General features: G+C 52.7%; 1 protein-coding gene across 1 annotated transcript; it reads left to right on the plus strand.

Annotated features, from left to right (window-relative positions):
• The first annotated feature begins 9,756 nt into the window (after positions 1 to 9,756).
• On the plus strand, positions 9,757 to 23,375 carry LANCL2 (LanC like glutathione S-transferase 2). The gene is made up of 9 exons (XM_037041115.1): positions 9,757 to 10,666; positions 14,411 to 14,528; positions 16,750 to 16,957; positions 17,694 to 17,841; positions 18,766 to 18,912; positions 19,145 to 19,327; positions 19,633 to 19,809; positions 20,394 to 20,466; positions 22,477 to 23,375. Exons 1-9 carry the CDS (start codon positions 10,475 to 10,477, stop codon positions 22,578 to 22,580), a joined length of 1,350 nt encoding a protein of 449 aa, XP_036897010.1. The 5' UTR covers positions 9,757 to 10,474; the 3' UTR covers positions 22,581 to 23,375.
• The last annotated feature ends 2,991 nt before the right edge of the window (positions 23,376 to 26,366 follow it).

The following is a 26,366-nucleotide window of genomic DNA, read 5'->3' on the forward strand; positions in this document are numbered from 1 at the left end:
TGGGGCGCCACCTGGACTCCCTCATTTTTGTCTTTCCCCATAATCTCCATGTGCCACACCTGCGCACACCTCTGGCCTCCCGGCTGTCCTGTCTGTTCTTCTCTCCTTCTCGAACGTCTTCCCTGGGGAGGGAACCATGGGCCGCGCACACGAATGGGTGGGAACCCTGACCCCCCCGGAGTGGGGGAGGACAATTCACTGTGCTGCGCCTCCCCTTCCTCCTCTATAAAGAGCAGGGAGGGCGCCACAGACGACCCATGACAGCGTTGCAGGGGATTCTGGGAAAAGATAGTGGCCATGACACTCTGGGGAGGGCTTGACGTCAGGGCAGCCGCCTCGCTTCCAGCAGTGCCTGCTCCCTCCTTGGCTCCCTCAGGCCATGCGGTGGCATCTCGCACGCCTGTCCTCGAGCACGTGGGAGAGACAGGGCCGCTGCTGAAAGGAGCCGTGTTCGCACGTGTGGACTCGCCACCTCCCTCTGCTGTGCACCCATGAAAGCAGCAGGGTGTCCACCCCGTGGCTCAGCCTGTCATGACCTCGGTCACCGTGGCCTGACCTGGCCTAACGTCCACAACCCGTGCGGTAGCAACCCTAGCCGCCACCGGGCATGCAAGCTTCACTCGGCACCGGGCAGGCTGTGTGTGGCAGGAACACTCGCAGAAGCCAGGGCTCAACTCCAAACCGTGGCACGTGACGGGCGGCAGGCTGGTGGGGAAGGGCTTAAGAACGAGGGTGTGAGGGGAGCCCACACTCCTGAGGGCCAGGAAGTATTACTTTGTATGCTCGTCCATGTTCGGATGCCAGTGAGGACAACATGAGAAGGGGAAAGGTACAAAACGATACAGTAAGAACAAAATGCAGGAACGCGCACACTCCCTCTGTGTGTGTCCCCGCCTTGCCACCTGGACAATCTAGACGCCATGAAGACGGGGACTGGGGGCAGTTCGGTGTGGCCCATGTGGCCATCAGTGGGGTATCAGTACCCGGTCTGCTGTCAACATTGAGTGGAGTTTAGAAATGTCACCCCCGCAGAGGAAAATTTCCTAAGTAGACATCCAGATCGTCGGCTGCGTCAGTAATCCGCAGGCACAAACTCTTCAGGAGAACGTGGGCTAAAATTGTAAAATTACATGAACATGGAGAACCTCCTGAATGGGAAAGACGGCACTGCAAACCGCCCCCATCCCAGGCAAAAACCAAATGAAGCTGAAGGCTGAAAAATGCTCATAGGGGGCGAGAAGATACGCCCGAGAGCCTGTAACAAAGTGAACAACCGAACGCGTGTGGATCGCAACAAATAATCATCCGTGGGCCCCAGGAGGAGTTCCTGAGCTCACATGAACATATGACAAACAAATAAAGGAGAAGGGAGCGTTCTTCCTTAGTAAATGCCAACTCCAACTCATAAATGCAGAATAAGGGTGGACATTCCACAGGGTTGACACTCACACTGATTGTGCAAAAGCAGTGAGAGTCGCGACCCGGGGCCCCGCCCCCCCAAACGCAGGCCCGGGGGGAGCCCATCCGCTGCAGGGCTAATGTGGGACCTACTTTAGGCTGCTTCCCCCAGCGTCCCTTTCGATGCCCCAGGGCCACACCAGGCATTAGGTATGTAAAATACCACCGCTGGGTGGTGGGACCTTGTCCTTATTATTGTTTTTGTTTATGTTACACTCGGAGCTGTTAGTATTTTCTTTGGCCCTGTGAGTTCTGGGTTTCACGGTCGAGGGAATGGGTGGGCCCTGTTCCCTTCCACGGTGGTGGCCCCCACCTGGAGGTCTCCCTTCAGTCTAGGAAATTACCCCGGCCTCTTCGACCAGAAGGCTGCCTCTGATTTTGGTCCACGTCCAGCTCCAGACGGATTATAAATTCCTTCCTTAGGGAACATGCCCGAGACTGCCAAGTCCACTGACTGCCAGTCTCCTTCCAGAAAACTCCGTGCACAATTAGGCAGAAAGCGTGGCCCCCCCTGGCCACCTCGCCCCACCCCATCCTTCCTGAGCCAGCACAGGCTGTCCCCCGACTCCCTTTCCTTCCTTCCACAGCTCCCCCCACATGGTCAGCGTGACGCGGGGACTTGCGCTCCTCCACGGCCTCCATGTATTATGTCTTCTTCTGACACACAGATACTCACCTGCTACTTTTGTCTTCCAGAATTTGCATGCAGCTGTCCTTCGCGTCCAGAATACTGGCCATGGGGTTTGAAACTCTCTAGAAAGTCTCCCCAGGCTGGTTTCTAGATGCCACTGTGTGGCAATGTCTGCCATCACTGGTGCCACCTCTCACCACCGCCTGCCTGGCTGCTCAACCCCAGAGGCTGTTGGTTCTGCCTGGGATGACCTTCATCGCCATCCATCCTGTAGGGCTCACTCGTAGGCACAGAGGCGAACGGCCTCCGGTGCATGGAACTACCCTCTCCCTTAGCCTCGCTCCCACTGACTTCTGCTTGCACAGCTCTTGCCTGGGTCCCCTCAGGTCCCAGTCTCCCCCTAGGTTGTGAGCTTTGGCAGGCGACAAACTCCACCTGGCCACTGGCCCGACAGTCTGCACGTTACATAATATCTGTCGTGTAATCGGAGATGAGAGAAGGAGAGTTTGTCCTGTGAGTACCTCTGCCTGGGGAGAACAGAATCCTGCATATTGTTTACAACCGAGGCGGAATTCTGTGTCAGGTCTGCCGAAACTCGCACCTGGGGATCTCAGAACACCGGGGGAGGCAGAGCAAGAGCAGTCAGAGACTCTTCGTTCTGGTTTTCCCATTGGGTGTGACGGCAGAGCCGCCTCCTTTCTGAACAGGACCCCTGTTTTGGGGTCACAGAGGAGGATCCAGCAAAGGGACCTCTCTACGTTTCACTAAGATGGGAAAAACAGGAGGCCACCCACGCCGCCCACCCACTGCTAGAACCAGGCCATTGTCCTCCACCCTGGTGATTGTAAATAGTTTCAGCCCCGGAACTCGGGGGCCAGCATGTCATCAGTCAGTCTCCCAGACCCACTGCCCACCCCCACCCCCCAAGAGGGGAGGAGCACTAGGCGGGGGCTCTGAGCCACATTGGTCCAGGGCCGAGCCCCAGGATAAGAAGAAGGCAAAGCACTTTATTTTTTTAAGATTTTTATTTATTTATTTTTAGAGAGAGGGGCAGGGAGGGAGAAAGAGAGGGAGAAAAACATCAGTGTGTGGCTGCCTCTCCCATGCCCCCTACTGGTGACCTGGTCTGCAACCCAGGCATGTGCCCTGACTGGGAATCAAACAGGCGACCCCCTGGTTCATAGGCGCGCACTCAATCCACTGAGCCCCACCAGCCAGGGCAAGGCAAAGCACTTTCCATGCCCATTGTTTTTGTCTAAGTTTGATGGCGAGTGAGTAAAAGGCCCATCAACCACCTTCTCTCTCCATGAAAAGTGTTGATCAGCTCCCCAAAAAGCAGGCACAGGGAAAAGAATTGGGTATTTTCTCCCCTTACCAGCCCCGCCCTTCGCAGGCCTGCTGATCCTCGTCCCCTTTGCTCCCCGAGGCTGCAGGGAAGGGAAACAGCAGAGTTCAGATCTTTTCCAGAACAGCAGGGCTGGTTACGTCTGAGGCCCCGGGAAAGACTGAAATATTTAAAGAGGAAAAAACTGAGGGGCATAAATCTAACCTCTGCTACCAGCAGTCCAATACCTTTGGGGTTTTTTTTTAATCAAAATAGTGGAATATATTAAGAATTACATTAGCAATTATTTTATTTATTTTCTTTGGCATGAGAAAATAGTGAAACTCTTAAAAGAGAAAGTGAAATGTTAAATAGGCCCGTTTTCTTTGTCTGATTATAAAAATGATGCATGTAGAAAAAACACAATCAAAAAACCTTAGAGATTTTCTTTTAATTTAAATACAATGTTGAGTCACCCATCCGGGAGGGGCCCCTGCCTTTTCCCTCCCGATGTACCTGCCCTGCTCAGTACGCAGCTCCCACCCCTTAATCTAAGATGCTCCTTCTAATTCCAGCCCCAACAGCCGCATTCCAGGCAGGAGGGAGACAAAGGCAGGAAAGGCGTGTGCCCATAAGAACACTGCTCGGAAGTCGAGTCCGGGCTTCGCTTGCATCCCATCAGTATGACGCACGCCCACGCCTCACCTCGCTGTGACGGGGACCCTGGGGAATGCAGTCTCTTCCGGGGGCCACGTGCCCAGCTGAAAATCCCGAGTTTGTTTACTGCAGACAAACAGGAGAGCAGGCATTGGTACTACCGACAGCCTTTGGCGCAGGGTGTGAACTCCTCGGAGCACCCTTGCTGGGCCAGCAAAGGGCTGAATGCGAAGACCCAAGTGGGGCACTGGAATCACTGCATCTGCGGCCCGAGAGGCACGGGTCAGGGTGTGCCGAGGCGTGGCTGCTGGGAACACCAGAGCGTGCGGCATGTTTCCTCGCAGGGAGTCAGACACAGGTGCAAGGAAAGTCACTCATCCATGCTTGCGTGGAGAGATCTCTCCAGGCCTGGCCACAGTGTGCGGAGAGAAGTGCGGAGACCGTCTGCAACCCACCTTGTCCATGCTTCTGGTTGGGCCTGGAGTTTCCAGGACTGGAGGGAGCTCCAGCCGCACTACCCAGAGCTGCCGACAGAGGGCAGTGTGAGTCCCCACCGTCTTCGCCCCACCTCCTGGCGGATTAGGGCATGCAGGCACTATTCAGACAGAACACTTTCTCAGCCAGTTGCCATGAACACAGACATGAGTGGAAGAGTCCCTAGAAACTGGGGGATGGTCTTCTTTGGCGGCCACCCTCCAGAGCTGTTGCCCCTGTTTGTCTTCCATGGATCCTTCCTAGTCTCCTGCCGGAAGCCAGTGAGCTCCCATTACTTGAGGTCTCAGAAGACGGACTCTTGACTGGAGGATTTGTTGGGTGTTGGGCAGAGCATCCCAGCAGAAATAGCAACGTGAGTAGAAAGAGTGGGGTGAGGAAGCTGAAGTCCAAAGTCAGGGATCAGAAGCAAAGCAAGGTCACAGGGTGGAGCCAGGGCTAGTGTGGAGAGACCTGAGGCCCAGCAGAAAAACGTCTGTCACCTGACAACAGCTGCCTGGCCGGGCTCCCCTTCCCCGGGCGCTGTGGATGTTTGCCCCCAAGGTGCAGAACGGAAGTGGCAAGAAGGGGGCACAGATCTGCAGCCACAGAGGAAGGGCCTCAGGGAACTGGTCACGCCCATGAGGAGCAGGGGCCCCTACTGCTTGACAACTAAGCTGAAACACTCCACTTTTCACGTCCGGGTTGCACAGCTCGCCCAGTCGTGGCCCACCTGGGTCAAGGTCCAAGTAGGGGCCCACGTTCCAGGTGCCCGGCCTCTGCTTTTATTCTGACCCCAAGTCCAGGGGACTGGCTGTCTCCGACCCAGCCTCGTGGCCGAAGGGCCTCACTGGGAGACAAGAGCTGCTTCTTCTGTTTATCATTCTCGGGTGGGCGCTGACTTCCACCGCGTGCGTTTCATTCCCACCACAGCCCCACCGACAGCCTCATCACCACCGCATCTCACTGGCTCCGCCTTCGGCACTGACCCTCGAGCGTTGCACAGTAACGGTGGTGTTCATTTCAATGCCATAACGTGAGGGCAGTGGATTGTTCCAAAAGGGAACGAAGGCCAGTTCTTGCCACCTCTTTTCGTCTCGGAACCAACGGCGGTGCGGTGTGTTTCTGCGCCTGGATAACCACAGGGGCGGAGCTATCCAGGGGCATCCTTGCACTCAGCCAGCACCGACTCTGGTGTTAGTCTGTTTTTTCTACGAGGGTCCCCTGTCACAGGTGCTCCTGTTTCCACATTAGAGTGCAGGAGGGTGTTTCATATTCTTTCATAAAGCCAACGCCTTTAAATACTTACAATCTGTGGATGTAAGATCCCCATCTTGTATTTTATTCCAGATTCATGCCCTCTTAATAAGGCCTGGACCAGACACCCAAGTTCTTAGAAACACCAGCAGGTAAATGGTGCCCTCTGCTGGTAGACTGTGGCATGCACAACACCTAGGGTCAGGCAGTGTTTAATCCTAGATTCAGAAATGGCAGCAAGTCATAAACTCAGGCCTAAACTGGAAGGGGAAGAAGCTGAATTCCAGCCCCACCTCTTCTTGTAAGTGACTTCCTGGAGTCATACAAGTGCTGCCCCCTCCTGGGCCTCCGTGGTGAGCTCCAGGATAAAAAGTTTGAGCAGAGGGATCCACCAGCCACCCCCCCAACCTTCCCATGTCTTCCCAGGTGTCTTGCCACAATTTGGAAACTAGAATCTTTCCCACGTGGAGCAGAGGCAATAAAACCCCCCAAACCCTGAGACTTCATCTGAAACAGGGGAGAAACCCAGGATGAAAGGGACAGAGCCCACTGAAAATTTTGAATGCATGTGACAGGATGTGGCCATCTTTCTGACGGCCTGCGTCCTTGCAGACAGTGAGCCACCCCTTTGCCGTGCTCTCCAATTTTTTGGAGGCTCTGAGCCGTGCCCAGTGCCAACACACAGGGGAAATCAAGCAGTGACGGGTTTTTCCGTGCAGTGGGGTTAAAACACGGGAGGCGGCTCCAAGGCCCTGGGCATCCCTGCCACCTCCCCCCCACGGCCCAGCCCACTCACACGCTGGTCCGCCCTTCAGCCTTCCCGGCTCCAGTTCCTGGTTCTGGGGAACACAGTTCAGGGGCAGGTTCACACCAAGTCCTCCCAGCCTGGGCTTCTATTCCAAACACCTGTGTGCAAAGGATATGGAGTGGTTTTTACTGGGCAGCAGCGGCAGCGGAACTTTTCGAAGAGATTGTGGAAGCCAGGAAGATCCACGGCCTCTCCGCTGTCACACCAGTGAAGGCCCTCCCTTCAATTTTACTGCTCTTTTCCCAAAGAACATCTTGGTGGGAAAGCGCATTGCCACAGCCGCTGCGGAATCTGCCTAGGATCGGAATGAAAGAACCACAGGACAACATTGGAAGGAAATATGGCCGTTTGTCTCAGAAAGGCCTTCACTACGATTTTGTTTTCACATCAGCTACTTGCCCAGCCCCAGGAAAATTACTCCACCTCCATGGGCCTCGGTTTTCTTATCTGGGAAAGCAGGAAGCTGGGCGAGATGGAGCAAGTCAGAAAACTGCTTTCCAATCCCAGCTCCGCCCTCAGCTACCTTAATACCTGTGGGCACATCCCAGCGCCTCTCTCAATGTCACCGCCAGAGTCATTCAGATATTAGCGAACTCTCAAGTTCGATCAAACAAGAAAATGAATGCCCAAGTCCTTTTAAAAATGGAAATGCCGTGTACAATAGGTCAACTGAACTTCATTGTCCAAAGTCCCTTCCAGATGGAACTTCTCCTTCATTCACTCACTCACTCACTCACTCATTCACCCACTCATTTCTGAAATATTCTGAATGCCTACTATGTGCCCCACCCCATGCGTGGCCACTCAAGTAATCACCTGCACAAACACAACACCCGCCTTCATGGCGCCATGGGCCACGGGGAAGAACTGCAATTAAATGACCACACAAATGTTTTGGTGCTCCGTAACACAACCGCCTTCCTTCGGCGCTCTTCCCTACCCATCAAGGCTAACCCCACACTGCCTCTCCACAGTCCTGTGTGTAGGTGGAGGAGTCTCTTATCACGGACATCATGTTCAGTTTCTGGCGAACAGCGCCAACAAAAAGCACGTGGACTTTATAGCCATTTTTATGATTGTTTGTAAATTCTCTTGAGGCAGGCCACCCCTTAGGGCCTGAGTCCAGAAGGGACCAGTCCCTACACACAGGATTCCCATGTGTTTCTGTGTTTTCCACGGTCTCCAGCTTGGTCCATGCCTCCTCACCTCTGTTAGGAGAGTGTCTCTTTACTGTGAATCCACCAGTGCTCAGAACTCCTAGCTCAGCCCCAGGCCCCTCTCCTGCACAAACCCCTGCTGGCCCCCAGGAGCCCATGCTGAAGCTCTGGGCCATTGAGAGGTTAGGGTCCCCTCAGTCCATCCAAGCCCTTCAGTGCTTACAGGCCTCTGGATTCCCTGGCCTCTCAAGAAAAATGAGAGAGAGTGGCACTTCCCAGACACACTAGACATGGGCAAAACACAGACCAGGACCTCTGCTGTTCCCTTCATCTGCTAACTCTGGCTTTCTGTGTTCTCGGTTTTTTAGTTTCTTTTTTTTTCTAGTTGCTTGAAGTGTAAAGTTAGGCTGATCATTTTTGAGATCTAGTAAGAGGCACTTATCACTACCAACTTACCTCTAAGAACTCTTGGGTTGCATTCCTTAAATTCTGGTATGTTGTCCTTCCATTTTCTTTTCTTTCTTTCCTTCTTTCTTTCTTATCTTCACCAGAGGACATAATTATTGATTTTTAGAGTGAGGGGAAAGGAGGGAGAGTGAAAGGGAGAAAAATGTCAATGTGAGAGAGAAATGCCCACTGGATGCCTCTTGCATGGGCCCCAACCAGGACCAGAGACTGAATGCGCAACCTAGGCATGTGCCCTGAGTGGGAATCGAACCTGTGACCTTTTAGTTTACAGGACAATGCTCCAACCAAGCCATAGCAGCCAGGGTTGTATTTCCATGTTCATTTGTCTCAAGGTGTGTTTTATTTGCCTATTGATTTCTTCTTTGACCCTTCCCCAGCCCCTCATCTATAGCCAATGTAAATTCTTTTTAAAAAACTTAGTATCTTTCTTCCCCAAACTTATTGTACAATAGAGCCGTCAGCTGCAGGATGGCGGACATGTGGCCTCTCCGCCCACCCCTCTGCTGCTGGTTCCGACTGCATACCCCCAGCCCCAGCCTTTGGCTGGCTACTATGTGGCTGAATAAACCCTTTTTTTTTTTTCTCAGAAAAGCTTTTGGCCTGGAAGGTTTTTTGTTTAACACTCCTAAGGCAGGTGAGCATCCAGGGCATGAAAATGTGGAAACAGTGAGGAAATTTCCTTCACTGAGGGTGGGAGAAAGAGGAACCCCAGGGCAAAGAGTGAAGCAGGGCCTCCCTAGCAGGTATCCTGTTGTAACTCGGAGTATATTATGCCAGGTAACTCCTTCAGAATGATCTTCCCCTACGAGGTCATTCCCTGGCATCAGGAGAGGTGTCTCATCTGCAGGGCCCCGGGCAGTGGGCCAGGCACTAAGAGGGGCGGGGGCGGGAAGCCAGGCCTCAAGAGGATGGATGCTCCCCTGTGCTGGGGCTGTTTCTTTGTCATTCCAGTGTATCCGTTGCTTGGCTCCCAAAAAGCATCCATCCCACACGGTGCTGTAATCCTTACCTTTCTCACCCACTACCTCGGAATCTGAAGGCAGAAACTATCTTTTTAATCTCTATTTTGTCATCGCTTAGTACCATCTGGCATTCAATCAGTGATGAAATGGGGGGGGGCATAAAATAAGATTTTTTCCGCAAGGAGAAATCATTGTATCGATTTCGCTTCAAACAATTAACGAAACAAGAACAAAGAGCACCACTAAAGACTGTTAAATTAGACATGTGTTTACATAAAAGCAGACACTTGTCCCTGTCCTCTTTTCACACACGGTATGCTCTTGGGCACGTGAATTAAGAAAAAAGAAATTGGCCTTAGAATTCTATCTTTCGGCCAATTAAATATTTGGATGATTAAGTATGCTTTCCAATTTTGTCTTGTAACCAAATATACCCATTTATTCAAAACAAAGGGATTTCATGAAAATGGAACATAAGACAAAAAAAAAAAAAAGGCCGGTGGCTCCTCCCCCTCGACACCCCCTCCCAACTGTGATGAATAGGAGGGACTGCTCCTCTCCCCCCCGGGAGGCACTACACAATCTTCGCAGTGTTTGGGGCTATTTTGCAAAATTTTTTTTGAGGAGGTTTGGAGGTTTTTTCCGCCCTTATTATTGAACAAAGAGCTGCCGTTGTGCCGAGGCCCAGCGCTTCGGGGGGCCGAGGGCGGCGGCGGCCCCGCCCGGCTGGAGAGAATGCAGGTGGATGACGGCGCGTCTGGGGACCGCAGACACCTTGAATGACAGCAAATTCTCTCTCCAGGTTTCCCAGCGGGAACCTGCCCCGCACGGTCGCCCGGTTTTCTCTCCAGAATCGTGGAGGGGGCTCGGCCGCAGGAGGCGCTTCGGGACCCGGGCTCCGGCCTGCCGAGCGCGTCGCCCGTGCAGGCCGAGGCGCGCAGCGAAGGGACCAGGCGGTCGGCCGTGACTAGGCTCTGAGCCGCCGAGGGTTCCCGCGGGCCCGGCTGCCCGGGCGGCGTCCTGCCGGGAGGCACCACGTGGAGCGCACCAGCTGCGCCCAGATGTGCCCGCCGCCCGCGGCCCCGCAGGCCCCGCGGAGAGGCTCCTGCGCACCCCAAGGCCCTGTTCGCCCTCCCAGCTCGCGGCTCTCTTAAAGGGAGACCCCGGCCCGCCGCGCCGGGTCCCGGAGCACCGCTCTCGGGGAAACGCCGAACAGAAGGTTTGTCCCCGCGCGCGCGCCGTACCGCGCGGCCCCGGCGCTGGGGAAAGCGCGCGGCGGCGATGGGCGAGACCATGTCGAAGAGACTCAAGTTGCACCTGAGCGGGGAGACAGAGATGGAGGAGCGCGCGTTCCCCAACCCCTTCCCGGACTACGAGGCCGCGGCCTCTACCGCGGCGACGGAGGAGACGGGTTGTGCTCGCCCCGCGCCCTCCCCCGACGAGCTCGGCCTCCCTTTCCACGATGACGGGAAGGTGAGTCGGCGACGGACTTCGGCCGGGCCCTGAGCCGCGCCGGGTGGGGGGAGTGCGAGCGGTGGTAGTGTCCACCCGCCCCGCCCATCGACGGGATGACGTTACCCGTCCCGCCCATTGGGGGCGGGGCGTCGCCCGCGCGCAGCCCCGGGGGTGCGCCCTTCGTCCCAGCCTGGGAGGAGTCCGGGCGCGCGTACCTGCTTGCACTCCGGTCGCTGGTGCCCAGCAGGGTCCTTCCCCAGAGGACTGGGCGCTGCTCCTGTGTTTGCCACCTTGTTCGTGTTCGGTGCCTCGGCACTTCGGTGCCTGTGAAGTGCCCTGATGGAGCTCTCCGTTTCTGGGCACTTTAAAGTGGCTCTGCGGGCTCTAGTGGCGGTTGATAAAGCAGATCTGATGACAGTCGATGCCCTCAAGCCAATTCAGCCAATGCACCAGCAAAACAGACCTGCTGGAAATCTGCCCTTAGCTTTCCAGAGTCCGGTGGTGTCATCAGGCCTGGCCCCTGGGCCGCTGCGCTGGGAATTGATCTCAAAAAAGCCTTCCTCATGAGCAGTATTGACGTTTTGAGTGTCCTCGTCCGTGTGCCCAGGCGTTGGAAAGGGGATGTCTGCAAAACAGTTAACTTGGTAGGGAAAGAGTGGCGCAGACCTAACAAACAGGTAAACGGAGACAAGCGCAAAAAGTTGAGTTTAATTTGGGGAAAGCAGCGGCCTTGCAGTTCGGGACAAGCAGAATGTAGCCAGCCTCAGGCAAATGCGAAGACAGACGCAATGGAAGGGCAGGGTTTTTTTAGGTTTCTGGAGGAAAATGGCAGCGATGGTTTTGAACAGAAGTTCGTTGGAGAACAAGGTTGTGGTTAGTGCTGTTGCTGGGGCCAGAGGGACTGTCCTCTTTTTTCACAAGCAGGAGATGACATTCCAATAGGAAGAATGCTGGTCTTTGTTTAAATTATCCCTGCCTTCCCTCTCTTTGCTGGTAATACAGGTTGCAATGAATGAATGTGTGAGTGGGATCTTTTTCCTCATGGCCTCCTGGCTCCATTTAGAACAAGGTGTCCTTTATAGATGTTGATGGTGGAAATAAAGGATGGAATGAACGTCAGCACAACCGTTTTTGTGTTTGGTAAAGCCACACGTTTACCACTTCCCCACCCTGGTTCTGCATGTGCTTTGTATTCCAAGAGGTACAAGTTGGCCAAAACTAAGAAGGCAGTTTTGAAAAAGCCCTTGGTCTGAATCATACGCAGGTGAGTTCTCCAAGCCTGCATGTTCTTAGATGTGGTTATTGGTCCCGTGGCTGTTAGTCATTGAATTAGATAACAGAGCTGTGAATGGCCTGGCCAAGCTGCCTTTGTGGTACCTCGTGGACCCCCAGCAAGTTTCCCCACTCCTTCCCCTTGAAAACGCAGGGTTTAGAATGCATGTGTCAGTGTTGATGTCCCTCTCCATATCTTATCTTTCCACATATCTGTTATATTTTTTACTTAGAATTCAGTTTTTTAATAATAAAAATGTTGTACATAATCTTGGCGAGCATTAAAAAATCCATCATTCGCACTTACTATGAGTTGCTATCCTGATGTTACCCTTACAGGAAGGAGGTTGGTGCAAGGTTCAGTGAGAAAAACTCCTGACCGCGTGGGAGTCCCCACCGGAACAATAAAGACGGGGCAAGAGTTCCATTTTCTACCTCACAGACCGAGATAAACACTGATCCTGAAATTGCGTTTTTTTTCTTTTTACCCTTTGGATCTGGCCAGTGAGATTTTGACCTCAACCCTGTACCAAACTGATTCATATAAAAGAAAACTAAAACACAAATATCTGATGGGGCTTGTGTTATCCTGTGTAGTTAAACAACTAAAACGCGCCAGGTGGGGGCCCATGCTGGTGGCTGTGGTTACTGCTCAAGGAAAGGGGAGGTAGAAATTGTGCTGATCTTGAACATGAAAAAGAGAGGGGAATTGGGATTTTAAAAGGCGGAAAGAACGCTTCTTAGTTGTGAAAAATCACAAGATTAAATGAACACAAATTACATCCCACTGTCTCCTCTACAGATGCATTATGATTGACCAGTTATCACATTTTAACTTTAAAAATAGTGTTAAAATGTAGTTAAGATAGATAATATCAAGGTGTGCATTTGTTTGATAAACATGAAATTTCACAAAAATTAGGGTATTATAGGTTAGGTGTTATTATTATTATACCCCAGAAAGATATGTCCAAGTCCTAACCACCCTCAGGATGCAACCTTACTTCCATGTAAGAAAATGAAATTGGTCAAGAAGGTTTTTTCAAATCAGGGGAAGAGGACTCCCTTCCTCTCCCCTCTGAAACAGTGTCACTGGGCATACTTTGCTCTAAGTCTCGAGAATCTTATTACTTGAGAAGGTATCTTCTTCATCCCGAGAAGAAGATAAACCCTTTGGCCTCCAGTTCCAGGGCCTCACTGCCAGTGAAACATAAACTGATTCCTCCAGCGCCCAGTAACTTCAGAGTTCGCGCACCTCATACGCTGCTAACTTATTTTTGGAGGTTTGCGTTCACCCACAACCCCAAATTTCAGTGAAATCTGCCCTGGCAGCCCTAAATGCGCAGTAACATAAAAGCCTTTTTGTTTTGTTCCTTGGACTTTTTATTTACCGGAGGCAATGAATTCTTTTTTTTTTCCAATTACGTGAGTTTTTTCTCTACCGTCCCACAGAGGGGCCTGTCATTATGATAAGGAGTCAGTCAGTGAGGGACATACACCACTGGTCTACACCTACTGACAAAACTATTAAAGCACAAGAAAGCACAAAAAAAAAAGTACAGAATTAAAGGAAGAAATACACAGAAGACAAGTCTGCATTCGTGATGAGGGGTTTTAACAGACCTCAGCAGTTGGTATTGCAACTAGAGTTTTCAAAAAGCATGAGACAGAAAAATCTGAACACATTCATACTTACGAACGTAGCCAAATTCCCCTTGGGAAAGACTGCCAGCCACAGGTCAGAATACTGCTTCCTTAGCGCTTAGCAGGATTGGTACGTACTAGTTTTAAATCCTTTATTATTTGTTCATCCAACAGACAAACCACAGAACTTGTACTTACCTGCATTGTGTCACTTGCTAAGTGATTGACCATTTTTGCATATGTTTGTCATTTTGTTTTTTTCTTTTTACCAGGTACATTGATATTTAGGTATATTTCGATATTGTTATGGTCTTTTTAATTCATATGTTTTGCATTACAAGTATTTCCCTTTTGTCATTAACTTTTGAAATTTATTGGGATGACATTGGTTAATAGGTTACATAGGTTTCCAGTGTGTGATTCTGTCATACATCACCACGTATTTGACCCCCTTTTCCTACCTCTGCCCGTCTTCCTCGTGCAGCCCCCATGCTGCTGTGTCTGTTTTTGTCATCAACTTTTACACCGCCTTTCTTATCTTCTTTAATGCATAGAAGTTAAAATGTTTCTACAGTCAAATCCACGATTTTTTAATGTCCTTTCCCTTCCATTTCTGAAACGTATTTTTTGAGATCCTGCTGAAGACTTGTCTGTGTGGGGCGTTATTATCTCGTTTTACAACTTACTTGCAAGACCAAGGTAACGCCGCAAACTAGGAAGCGTTGAGACAGGCTGCGCGGTGTGATTTCTGTCCCTCGGTTTCCACCACCTAGACTGTCGAAGCGCTTTCTACTGCGCTCTGCTGATCTCGTGCAGTTTACATCGCTGTCTGCTCTCTGTTCTCAGATCGTCCAGAGCCTCACGCGGCGGATCCAGACCAAAATCAAAGACCTTCTGCAGCAGATGGAAGAAGGGCTGAAGACAGCCGACCCGCACGATTGCTCCGCCTACACCGGCTGGACAGGTGAGGGTGCGCGTGCGCGATCCATCTGGTTCATTCTCGGGTTACACGAAACGTAGGGCTGGGGTTTGAAAGTTCTTTCTCTTATAAAACGGTAAAGTTTTATATGCTTCCGGCTGTATTCATAGATGACATGCTTTGGAATTTCATTTCCAAAGCAATTCTGCCTGGAAGTTTGAACTTGACTATGTACTACGTCGTATTTTTGTGTCAGTATTTGAGGAAACGTGTGACTGTCTGTGAAAATATGTCAGAAGAGCAGACTTGCCCCAGGGCCAGTTTCTTTTTGTTTGTTTGCTTGTCTTGCTTTGATCTTTGTGACAAGTTACAGCTATGTGATTTCTGTGGTCCAATATATATAATAACTGTTTAACCTATTGCCTGTGCTCATTTGACCCATTTGTTCACCTAAAGATTTTTATTTCGATGACAATTGAACAAGCAACCAGTGATACACTTCACGTGAAAAGCCTTAACTTGAAAAGTAGCTCTCCTTCCACTAATCGTTACAGTCTCGTTGTTCTACCATGTAGCCAGAACATTGTAAAAGCTGTTTGAGGAACATTAAAGAAACACAGACAGACCTTGCTTTGAGGGGTTAGGCTGCAGTGTGGTTATTACTAATGGCAGTTCAGGTATAAATGTATTCTTCCAAAAATCTTTAGAGTTTAATGAAAGGACAGCACAGACAGGAGGGCAGAGTGAGGCGCGTGAGCTGACGCCGGGTTTACAGACTGGGTGGCCCCGATCTTCTTATTTCCGTTTAGACACATGTTCATACTATTTGTCTGTGATGGGTACAGCATTGACACAGTGACCGTAAAAGTAAAACTTTAAAACTTTTCAATCCAGACATGGAGCTAGTTCACTTATAGAGCCAAAGAATTTTATCTGAAGTGTAAAATTTTGGCTACCTTGAAATAAAATACAAAGAATAAAGATATTTTGAAAGGGAAAACAACAGTTATCAGGAGACAGTTTTCCCCTGAAAAGTCTTTCCCTGAAAGCACCTCTCCTTGTGAAAGTGGCTGTACTCTGTGGCGTTAGGCCCTGAGTTGGCGCCACAGCAGACTCCTGGGAGAGCTCTGTAATCACCGAGAATTCCCAGCCTCCACCCCAGAACGGCTGCGTCAGGAACTCGGGGAGGATGCTAAGAGTCAGTTTTGGGGTTTTTAAAAATATCCTTTTGTTGTCATCATTTGGGATCACTGATAGAGCCATCATTTGAGAGTGGTATGGAATCGAGTTAGACCCACACCTCCCTGTTTTTTCTCCTAAAACAATATAAGAAGAGTGAGTGAAGCACCTACTACTCGTCCCTTTTGCAAAGTGACGCTAGAGCTGGCACACAAATAACGGCGGGTTAAAAACCGAGCAGCATCCGCAAGGGCAGTGCAGAGCCCCGGTGGAGAAGCAAGTGTGGGAGGCCAAGGCCCCAGGGGGGCGAGAGCTGCCCTTCTTGCCCTTCCAGGGCAACAGATGGTCACTCCCCAAAGGGACCCAGCCTCAGACAGGGAACTTGGAGGGCATGTCTGAGTGCGAGGTAGGCCAGGAGTGCTGGTCCAGGCGGAGAGGAAAGGTACAGGGAGTCGTCCAGGAACGGAGGCTGTAGGCTTTTTTAAAAGCACCACAGAGCAGAGGAGGGGGTGGGGTAACAAGGCAGAAGCCAAGGGCTCAGTGGCGCTGGCGGGATCGTGGGTAAGGAGGGAACATGCGGGGTGCTCCCGAAACATCAAGGACGGGAGAATCAGGGGAATCTGGCCTGGGGCGGAAATGTGTTAATGTGGTTTATATCAAATTCACTGGTCATCAATAGAAGAGGCTGCCATTGGAATTTTACGAGCCGGGAAAGCTGCCTAATGACTTTCCTCTTCTAGAGGTCGTCCATAGTTGACCCAGAACATCCATCTAATTCAAATTTCAGAAGAAAGTACAATAGTTATGTACATAATACTAGGAAAAAAGGAAATCACATTCTGTCAATGGAAGAAGAAAACACATCAGGGAAATCCCTCTAGAATGTGGACAGAAATCACAGCACTTGCAACATCAGTTTGGAAACTTAGTTACGCAATAAATTCACAAGCAGAACTAAAAAACAAAAATCTGCTGTCTAATTTCTTTGATGTTCCCCTTCAGAAATGTAGGTTTCTATGTAGGTTTTTCATATAATCATAAAGAAAAGGTAACAATGGTGTCCTTGGGGCTGGGGGGATTTTTCCAGGCATAGCCCTGTTGTACCTGCAGCTGCACCGGGTCACGAGTGACCAGGCCTACCTGCTCCGGTCCCTGGACTACGTGAAGAGGACACTTCGGAACCTGAATGGCCGCAGGGTCACTTTCCTCTGTGGGGATGCTGGGCCACTCGCCGTGGGGGCTGTGATCTATCACAGACTCAAAAGTGACGGCGAGTCCCGGGAATGCATAGCCAAGTGAGTCCAAGTTCGCAGCCGGGGGTCTTGCTGCAGAGAGGCGTTCGAGAGGGAGAGCTGTCAGGATGCGTCTTCTCTCACAAGCAGATCTCCCCAGGCAGGGAAGAGTTCTGTGTGTTCATCGTGAGCACAGCGGTGGGACCCTGTACTCCCTTCCGACCCAAGCTGCCTTTGCCTTAACTTGGGGGGGACACACCTGTTTCTTTGTGTTACTTTCATCATTTTTCTCAAGTAATGTTTGGCAGCCATCAGTGCCTGAAAATTCGCTCATTCTCAGGTTCAGTTGTCACGAACAGTGAGGAGGGGTCAACTGTCGGCTGCACCTGCTGGTTCCTGTTCTTTCCAAGGAAGCAGGCGCCAGGGCTCCCTCCCACTGGCCTGCGGCTCACGCCAGCCTGTTCACCTTTGTTGGAAGATGGGACGACTCAACCTAGTTCCCATGCACTGGCCACATTTTACTGCCTCTTCATTTGGACTTTAAGTCACTTTCTTCTAGTGCTGGATTTCAAAATTGAGTGTCTTCTCACAAAGATGTTTTGTTACTCATTGTTTCTGAGAGAGAAGTTAAGTAGAGAAGTTTTTGTTTCCTGTTTGGGTTTTTTTAATATATATTTTTAAATTGGGTTTAAATTAAAAACCCACGGCAGATAACTCCTGGGGGAATGGGGTTATGCACAGTTCCGGGAAGCACTGTGCTGGACATTCTCCGGGAAAACAGATTTTTCTCCTTGGACAGACTCTTGCAGCTCCAGAGAGCCGTTGTCGGCCGAGACTCGGACCTTCCTGACGAGCTGCTCTATGGCCGGGCCGGGTACCTGTATGCCTTACTCTACCTGAACACAGAGATCGGGCCAGGCACCGTGTGCGAGTCAGCGATTAAAGAGGTACCGTGGGGCCGCACTGGCCCCCGGGGGCGTCCCCCCAGATCTGCTTGTGGGCACAATGACAGCACAGGCTGCCCTCAGCTCCAAGGCAGCAGGAGCGCCTTAAAGCATCTCATCAAGTTAATCAATAGCTCCATGTCGTCCTCTCCAGGGATTTTTTTAAAATCTCTACTCTTAGGCCTGTGTCGATCCAACTGCCTTTACTAGAATCAGACCACCACAGCTCCAGAAAGATGGCATATTTGTTTCTCTTTCGTGGGCTGTCTGAGCTGGCAGCGGTCCTGGGAATATGGCGAGGGACCCTCCGCCTGGTGCTGCTGTGTCCCAGGGGCGTGCCCTTGCCTGTGGGACCAAAGCTGGGTGAGCACCTGCGCCCAGGGACAGCCGAGGAAGTGGAGTATGAGCCACTTCCTTCCCCCTTACAGAACTTGGGTGACCATGTCCAGCTGTCTGGGGCTCAGAGGTCACTGCCCAGCTAAAACTTGAACCTTGGTTTCCAAAAGTAGGAAAGGAGTCGGTGTTGGAAGCCAGCCAGGGTCTGCGCCGCAGACGAGTCACAGCACGATTCTGCCCATGATCAGTAAAGTGTTGCACAGGCAGACGAGTGTTCACTTTGCTGTGCGCATGCAGCCCTGACCTCCCGGCTCCCGCAGGGGCCTGCTGGGCTTCGGGGGAACACCCAGCAGCTGCAGAGCCACTAAGCAGTCTAGAGTATTTTTAGAGGAAGCGTTTCTAGATTCTCATAAACTGTTGATACAAAGAACTTTTGGTTTCATGGTCTGACTTCTTAATGTCTTTTTCTGCTCTGAGGTTGTCTGACTTCCCGTGGCCTGTATTTGTTATGCTCCATGCTGTTTGTTAGTGCTTGTTAGACTAAGACAAGACACCTGTGTTTCAATGGCTGCTATCCCATTGTCCCTGCAGGTTGTCACTGCTATTGTCGAGTCGGGAAAGGCCCTGTCTCGGGAGGAGAGGAAGACAGAGCGCTGTCCCCTCCTGTACCAGTGGCACCGGAAGCAGTATGTTGGAGCGGCGCACGGCATGGCGGGGATTTACTACATGCTGATGCAGGTCAGTGAGGCCCCTCGAGATGCTGGCACAGTGGCCGTGTCATACAATAGTCCGTCAGCGGGGAGTAGAGAGCCGAAAGGAGGATGCGGACCGTGCCGGCTGAAGTGAAGCACAGCTCCTCCTTTGGATCGCTATGGTTGAGCTTCGCTTCCATGTTGCGATTATCCACAAAACAGGGGCTTTAAAAAAATAGAAAAAACATATTTAATGTTTTATCTTTGTTTGTGTAAAGCCAGCTGCAAATGTGGACCAGGAAACCCTGGCAGACATGGTGAAGCCCAGTATCGACTATGTGCGCCACAAGCGGTTCAGGTCTGGGAACTACCCGTCATCGCTGAGCAACGAGACAGACCGGCTGGTGCACTGGTGCCACGGGGCCCCGGGCGTCGTGCACATGCTGATGCAGGCTTACAAGGTCAGTGCCCCGTCACGGCAGCGGTGCCTGGGTCCCCTGCTCACCGCCAGCACCTCCTCAGTTCGACCTGGGTGGGCATATTAACTGGTTAAAATTGACTTGTCAGCATGGCCTCTGCAGAGTCCTGAGCTGGGAGGAGGGCCGGGCAGGAGACAGATAGACGGAGACCACGGGGCTGTGGCAGGGGCTGCTGGGGGTGCGTCCTTCTCCCCAGGGCCAGTTCAGGTATTCTAACCAGACGGGAAGTGTTTGCCAACTCTTCTCTGAGGACACCGTTTCAGCACCGCTTTGCTTCTCATCACCAGGTGTTTAAGGAGGAGAAATACCTGAAGGACGCCATGGAGTGCAGCGACGTGATCTGGCAGCGCGGCTTGCTGCGAAAGGGCTATGGGATCTGCCACGGCACAGCTGGAAACGGCTACTCCTTCCTCTCCCTCTACCGCCTCACCCAGGACAAGAAGTACCTCTACCGGGCTTGCAAGGTAAGGCCGTCCCTGCCCCAGCAGCGTCTGGGCTCCCCGGGACAGGCAGAGCCCACAGCTGGCCCCTCATCCTCTTCACCCGCTGCTCCAGCTCTGCGGCTTCACCCGCTCCTGGGGCACAGCCTAACCTGGCCCCTCTCCACTGCCCTGGGAGTCAGGCCCACCCGGCTCCGGAGTTGGTAGCCCTCCCCGGCTTCCCCACCCTCCTCTCCTCCCCTTCTGCTTTCTGTAACCCAGCACATGCCCCTGCAGCCAGCCGCCTGCCTCCCACAGCAGGCAGCAGAGCAGGCCTGCTGCTCCCTCCGAGCCTTGTGTTCGCTGGTCCTCCCACCAGGGACGCCCTTTCCCTGAAATCTGCACAGGGACCCCTTACCAGCGGTCTCAGCTAAGGGATGAGCTTGGCAACAGGCTCACCAGCTGAGCAGGGGGCCCAGCGGCACAGCCCAGAGTGCAGGCTCCTGACCTCCCCATTGCCCAGAACCCCCTCGCTGTGGTTCTTGGCGAGTTCACTGTGGTGGCTCATTGGTTGCCTTCTCACGAAGTGGAGTCTCCAGTCATCAAAAGAACAACTGTCTTCTTCTTAGTTTGCAGAGTGGTGTCTTGAGTATGGAGCCCACGGGTGCCGCATCCCCGACAGACCCTACTCTCTCTTTGAAGGTAAGGGAGGGAGAAGTCCACCCCTGGGTGCGTGCATCTGGGCCCCGTCTCTGCATTCCTGGTGCCCACCCCTTCCCCTCCCCAGCTGTGGATAATTCAGAGTAGTTTGTTGCTGAAAATCGCAGTGACTCTCTTTACTGTACCTGTCCTGTGCTCCTGTGAATGTCTCCCAGGTACGTTTCAGTCTCTCGAGAGGTGGCTGTGCAGACAGAACATAGAATGTCTGCCGCTGGTAACGGGAGAGATGACAGGCTTCCTCCTCTGCCCTTGCTCTGCAAGTTTGCACAGAGATGGTCCACTTCCACGTTTCTGGTGCGCGAGAGAGGTGGGGGGACTGGGTCATTGTAACATGAGCCACAGGAATCCGAGGACAGCGATGAAGTGGTGTCAGGATGAATCGGTCACTTTTCATTCCTTCAGAGCCACATCTTACCCTGATTCTAAAATAAACTTCAGAAGGAATAAATGATTGGGTTTTTTTTAAATCCCATATAAACAGATGTTGAATTTTGTTGAGTGCTTTTTTTCATCAATTGATAAGATCAGGTGATTTTTTTTCCTCTAGCTTATTAATATGGTAGATTTTTAGTCTGGATCGATTTTTCAAATGTTAGTCAGCCTTGCATCTCTGAAGCTGACCGCACTTAGTCCTAAGGTACAGTTATTTTTATAAATTGCAGAATTGTAATCGTAAACCCTTAACATTTGTCGAGGGTTTTTACATCTATAGTCGTGGAGGATGTTAGCCTATAGTTTTCCTTTTTGTACTGACTTTGTCGGGTTTTGCTGTCGGGATAATGTGAAGAGTCTATCTGGACTTTGTGCGCATTCTGACATCTGTGACCCTTCTGGGGGTGTTTCCTCCCTCAGGGGGCTCTGCCCCCACCCCACCAGAGTAGGGTCATTTCAGCAGGGGGCGCTCCAGGGCCCCTCCAGAGGGGGTTACGGTCCCTGTCTCTCCAGCGGGTTCTGACACATGTCCCTGAGCTGCTGGCACCCGGGCTTCAGACAGAAACTCACAGGGAAGCCCGGGACCGGCCACACCAGGGAAGTCTCTGGCCAGCACAGAGCAGGGACAAACCACAGTAACACTGAGGGAAGAAGCCAGACACGACATCCTTCATGCGTCCTGTGTGGTTCCATTCATGTGACGTCTGCGTGGGCAGACTGGCCCGTGGTGGGGACGGTGGCAGGGTGGCCTGGAGGGGGTACTCACAGGGCCCCCTGGGGTGGTGCCGGAAGTGCTCCACATCCCAGTAGGAGTGCTGTCTCTGCAGGTGCCTGCCATGGTCAGGACCCGGAGGAATACAGCAAAGACTGCATGTTTCACGTACATTTTACAGCAAAAGAAAACCTCGAACCAGACAAAACCCAGCTGGGAGGAATTGTTCTGTTTGAGGAGAGAACAGGGCCTAGGGCGGGAGCCACCTGCCTGCCTTGCCAACACACTGCACCCCCTTGCCTTCAGAAGCTCCCATGCCTCAGTGTGGGACCCCAGACCCATTCACTGCAGGACAAAGGAAGAGGTGGAGGGGGGGAGTTGACCAAAGCAAATAAAGTTCACTTCTAAAAAGAAGCGAACTTTATTTGCTTTGGTCAACCCCCCCCCTCCACCTCTTCCTTTATTTTTCACTTCTCTATAAAACCTAGAGAAGATATAAATGCAACTCTTTGTTCAGGCCGGAATGGGAAGGCTCTGATAGAGGAAGTTTTGCAATTTGGACTATCTCAAGAGCAGCACTAGGGTGCTTCTCTGGCAGTGGTTCTGTAAGACCTTCTCAAAGTGTCAGAATACAGTATTAAAGCCCAGAAAGCAACGTTTCAGAATAAGCAAGTGAAGAGAAGTGGTGTCCTTCCCTGCTGGTGCTCACGCATGGGTTCCGGTAATTTCCATGAAGCCGTTGCTAAAGTCCCCGTCCTCCCCCCTCCGCCCCTTCCCCAGACCCTACCACCCCGGGAAGGAGGTGGCAGAGGGCACCCGGTCCTGACGGGCCCCCTTTGACCTTGCAGGCATGGCTGGCGCCATCCACTTCCTCTCCGACGTCCTGGAACCGGAGACTGCTCGGTTTCCGGCATTTGAACTTGCATCTTCGCAGCGGGACAAAAAGGTGTAAACAGACCAAGAGACCCATCTCGACCAAAGGCCAGCAGACTGCTCCGCGCCAGACAGAGAACCAACTGCTCATCCTGCGAGGAGGACAGAGGGGCTGCCTCCTGGCCCTGAGTCAGAGCCTGAGTGACAGCGGCCTCCCCCACCCCTGTGGCTGTCACGGAGCCCCTGGCTGGTGCGGAACGTGAAACCCTCACCCAGTTCTCCGTAGCGTTGCATGTCTCCTGGTGTGTCGTCCATAGGTGTGAGCCACGCTAAACAGGAAGCCCCCTGCGCCCACTGCAGGGCTGGCTGTGCGGGCACACTCACAGCCCCTCTCCTCTGTACATAACCTTCACGGGGGCTGTCGCCGCATCTGCACGGCAGGCGGGCCACAGTCAGACAGTCTGTGGGGTGATGCCCTGTGATCACACTTGTTCGCACCTTTGTGGGGCCCCCCGGTCAGGTCAGACAGGGAGAGACTGGCTGGAGGGCCAAGCCCACCCCAGGTGGTGGACCACCTCTGTTTTGCACCCACCCCGTGTTCTGAAGAAGCTAGTGGAGCTCCCGCCCTCACAGAGGGCACAGGCTGTGTGTGGCCCCTCGCAGGCACGGGGGCCAGTGCCCCAGGGAGTGGGCTTCAGGACAGCCTCAAGGAGAGCCTTCTTAGGTTTACCACCACCAAGCCGGAGCAGCAGCCCCGCGGTGGCAGTTCCAGACTCGAGTGTTACTGAAGCAGACGGCACCTCCTTCTCCTAAGCGTTACACAGTGTTGTTTCAAGTTCAGTGAATAAAATTCCAGAAGGGTGATAAGCAGAGATACTCAGCTGTGTTCCTGTATCCCTGCAGTTAAAGTCATGTCAAAACCTGTAAGTTACCGAAGAATGCAAGTTTGGGGTTAATACAGCCCTCCCATTTGGTCCACTATCGGGCAACACAAATTTCACACTTGATAAGTGTGTTACACCTGAAAGCACTAGTCATCACTCACACACACGGGGAACATGCTGTTCTCACTGAGAAATCAATGGTACTGACTGACATTTTGATTTTAAAAACAGAAATCTGGATGAGCCCACACCCAGTGAGTCCATCACAAAGATCCCAGTTTTTGGAAGAGTTTTCTCATCATGGGCTGACCTAGGGCTTTTCATCCCACGAGTGGAGGCGCAGGTCCTGGAGGACATGCCGGGTCTCTGGTGGCCTGGTCCTGGTCTGAGCATCGGTCGGCCCTCCAGTCCCCCTCTGCGGGAGCCAGGCTGCCCGTGCAGAGGACGGGTCTCCGTCCACAGGGAAGCCTCAGGGCATTGCAGAGCCTCCCTTTAGGGGGTCACACACCGACATTCTAAATGGGGACCTTCCTTTCTAAATGATGGCTCCTCCTGAGTCAGACGCTCTGTTCCTGAGTTGTGACTATTTTCTTTCAAGTTGGGTTGGTGACTTCCATGGACATAAATCCTCACAGTTGTATTTTAAGGGATTTTCTGGGCCTGCTCCTGTGTGTCTCACCTGTTACCTGCAGGTGGGCGTGCCATCCTGAACAAGCTGTGGGGGACAGCGGCTGTTCGGCAGAAGAGCTCGCCACCTGAGGTCCCAGCCCACAGACCAGGCTGCCCCTCATCCAGACCACATATACCCCTCATCCAGACCATATACGGCAGGGCACACATCGGGGCCTGCCACCCTGAAGGCTGAAGCCCAAAGCTTTGCCAGCTGTCTCCTGTCCTGAGGGGAGGGGGCTGCCTGGGACTCCCCCAAGACCTCCAGGACAGCCTGCCTCAGCCAGAGGGGGTGCCTCACAGAAGCCCCCATTCTGACCACGTGTCACAAACCAGAAATTTGAGGGTGACACTTCTCTCCCTGGATGTCTCACTGCATGTAGAAAACCCCTTGTTAGGCCTGTTTCTGAACAACACACCAAGGGAGAGGCAACACATGTGGAATAAGTAGCAGAGATTTTACCTGCAAGTTGGTGTAAGCCAGCTGGGTGGACACCTTCCTACCCACCCACCGGATGCTAACAGGTGTGCGGCGTGTGACTACATTCCCCTGGCACTCACACGTCCCAGGGGCTGCTGGGTAATGCCGGTTTCAGCTCTCAGGCTCCGAGGGCCAAGGAGAGACACGGACATCGAAGGGCACAGGACATCGGGAGGTTGGGGTCAGGGCTTCACAGGTCTGCGCAGGGGGCCTCAGAACATCTCACCACGGTTTCTTGGCTACATCTCTGTCCTCCAGAACATGTCTGCATTTTGGGAACATGTCCCTAAAACTTGGAAAAAAGTTGATGCCCACAGAAGGTCTGCTGGTTCTAGGGTTTTGTCAGTCAAAACCATTTCATCGTGATGCCTCACGGCATCTGCCCATGACAGCAGGGAAGGAGCCAAGACCTGGAAGAGGCCTCGTGAACTGGCCTGGAATGGGGACACAAGCAGGGTCCTTCCCATCTCTGCCATCAGTACTTCCTGCCTCCCTCGTGGCCAGGAGGGCCCCCTGGCCATTCACTGCCATTGCATATACTGCTTGTAAGTTTTAAGTTCACATCTCCTGCTACTTCATTTGCTAAGTTCAGATTCCCTGAACACTTCTACATCTTTGAGGGACCCTTCCTTTCTCAGGCCTCCGGTGTGGCGCAAGCCAGGTGTGTCATGGGGACGGGACCACAGCTGGTCTCCGGGAGCAGAGACCCCCTATGTCACATGCCAAGTTCCCCAGCACCTGAACTCATATCCACAGGGAGTAAGGTGTTGGGTTCCAGGCTGAAGAATGTGTGTGGGCAAGTTGGGCTTCTGAGCAGGGACACTGTGGAAGACAGGGCCTGGGGTTGGGGACGGGGGTGCCTGCTCTTCTAGGAAGACCCCCACTACACTGGGGTTGGTGAAGGAAACCAAGATCCTCACCCTGTTGAGGTGTCAGCATGGCCAGGAGAGACCTCATTACCCAACTCTCTCCCCTCCGGTAATGACTGATACGGGAAACGGTGAAGCAGAAGAGGAAGGAAAGGAGCGACAGTGCAAAGAGCAGAGGCCGCTGTTTGAAACAGGACTTGGAGGCACGAGGAGGTTGGCCACGTGGGCCTGTGTGGAGAAAGCACCAGGACCAGGGCTTTCCACTCATGGTCAAGGAGGGCGGGAATGCCTGGGAGTACTGGGGTGATGAGGAAGACCGAGGAAGGCCAGGCCTCTGGCCCTCCCGAGGAAGACGGCTGTTACTCTGCGTGAAGTAGGGAGCCACTGTGGGGTTCTGAGCAAAGGAGGACCTCACCTGATTAATAGGGATCCCCTGGGGGACTGCAGGGTAGACACGGGGTGGGAGACTGGGGGCCCACCTGGGCAGCTGGCAGGAGGGGAGGCGGTGAGGGGCAGTCAGTCTCTAGACTGTCCTGGAGCTGGAGACAGCAAGAGTTGCTGGCAATCAGTGTAGGAGATGAACAGACAAGGATGCCTGGGCCCTGGGAGGGAGGTAATGCTGGGAGCAGAGATGAGAAACACCAGGGACTGGCCAGGAGATTCAGCAGCCTGGGGGCCAATGGAGCACCTTCCCGGGGTACAGACAGCCCCTGAAAGGAGCTCTCTGTTGCAAGAGTGAGGAAGGACACGGGCCATGGTGAGAGATCTCGGATCGAGAAACCACTTCAAGTTCAGAAAAGTAATGGCCTGGTTGTAAATCTGTGCACGTGGCCCACTGGGCATTTTGAAACCCTGACCTGGGGCAGAAAGTGGATGGAGAGATGGGAGCTGGGGCCTGCTCGCAGACCAGTGGTGCGCTGGGGCAGTCCACGTCCCAGGTCCACAGATGGGTGCAGACGGCG

The sequence above is a fragment of the Sturnira hondurensis genome, unplaced genomic scaffold (assembly GCF_014824575.4).
Source record: "Sturnira hondurensis isolate 20B ecotype Veracruz unplaced genomic scaffold, ASM1482457v3 Scaffold0002840, whole genome shotgun sequence".
Taxonomy (NCBI): Eukaryota; Metazoa; Chordata; class Mammalia; order Chiroptera; family Phyllostomidae; genus Sturnira; species Sturnira hondurensis.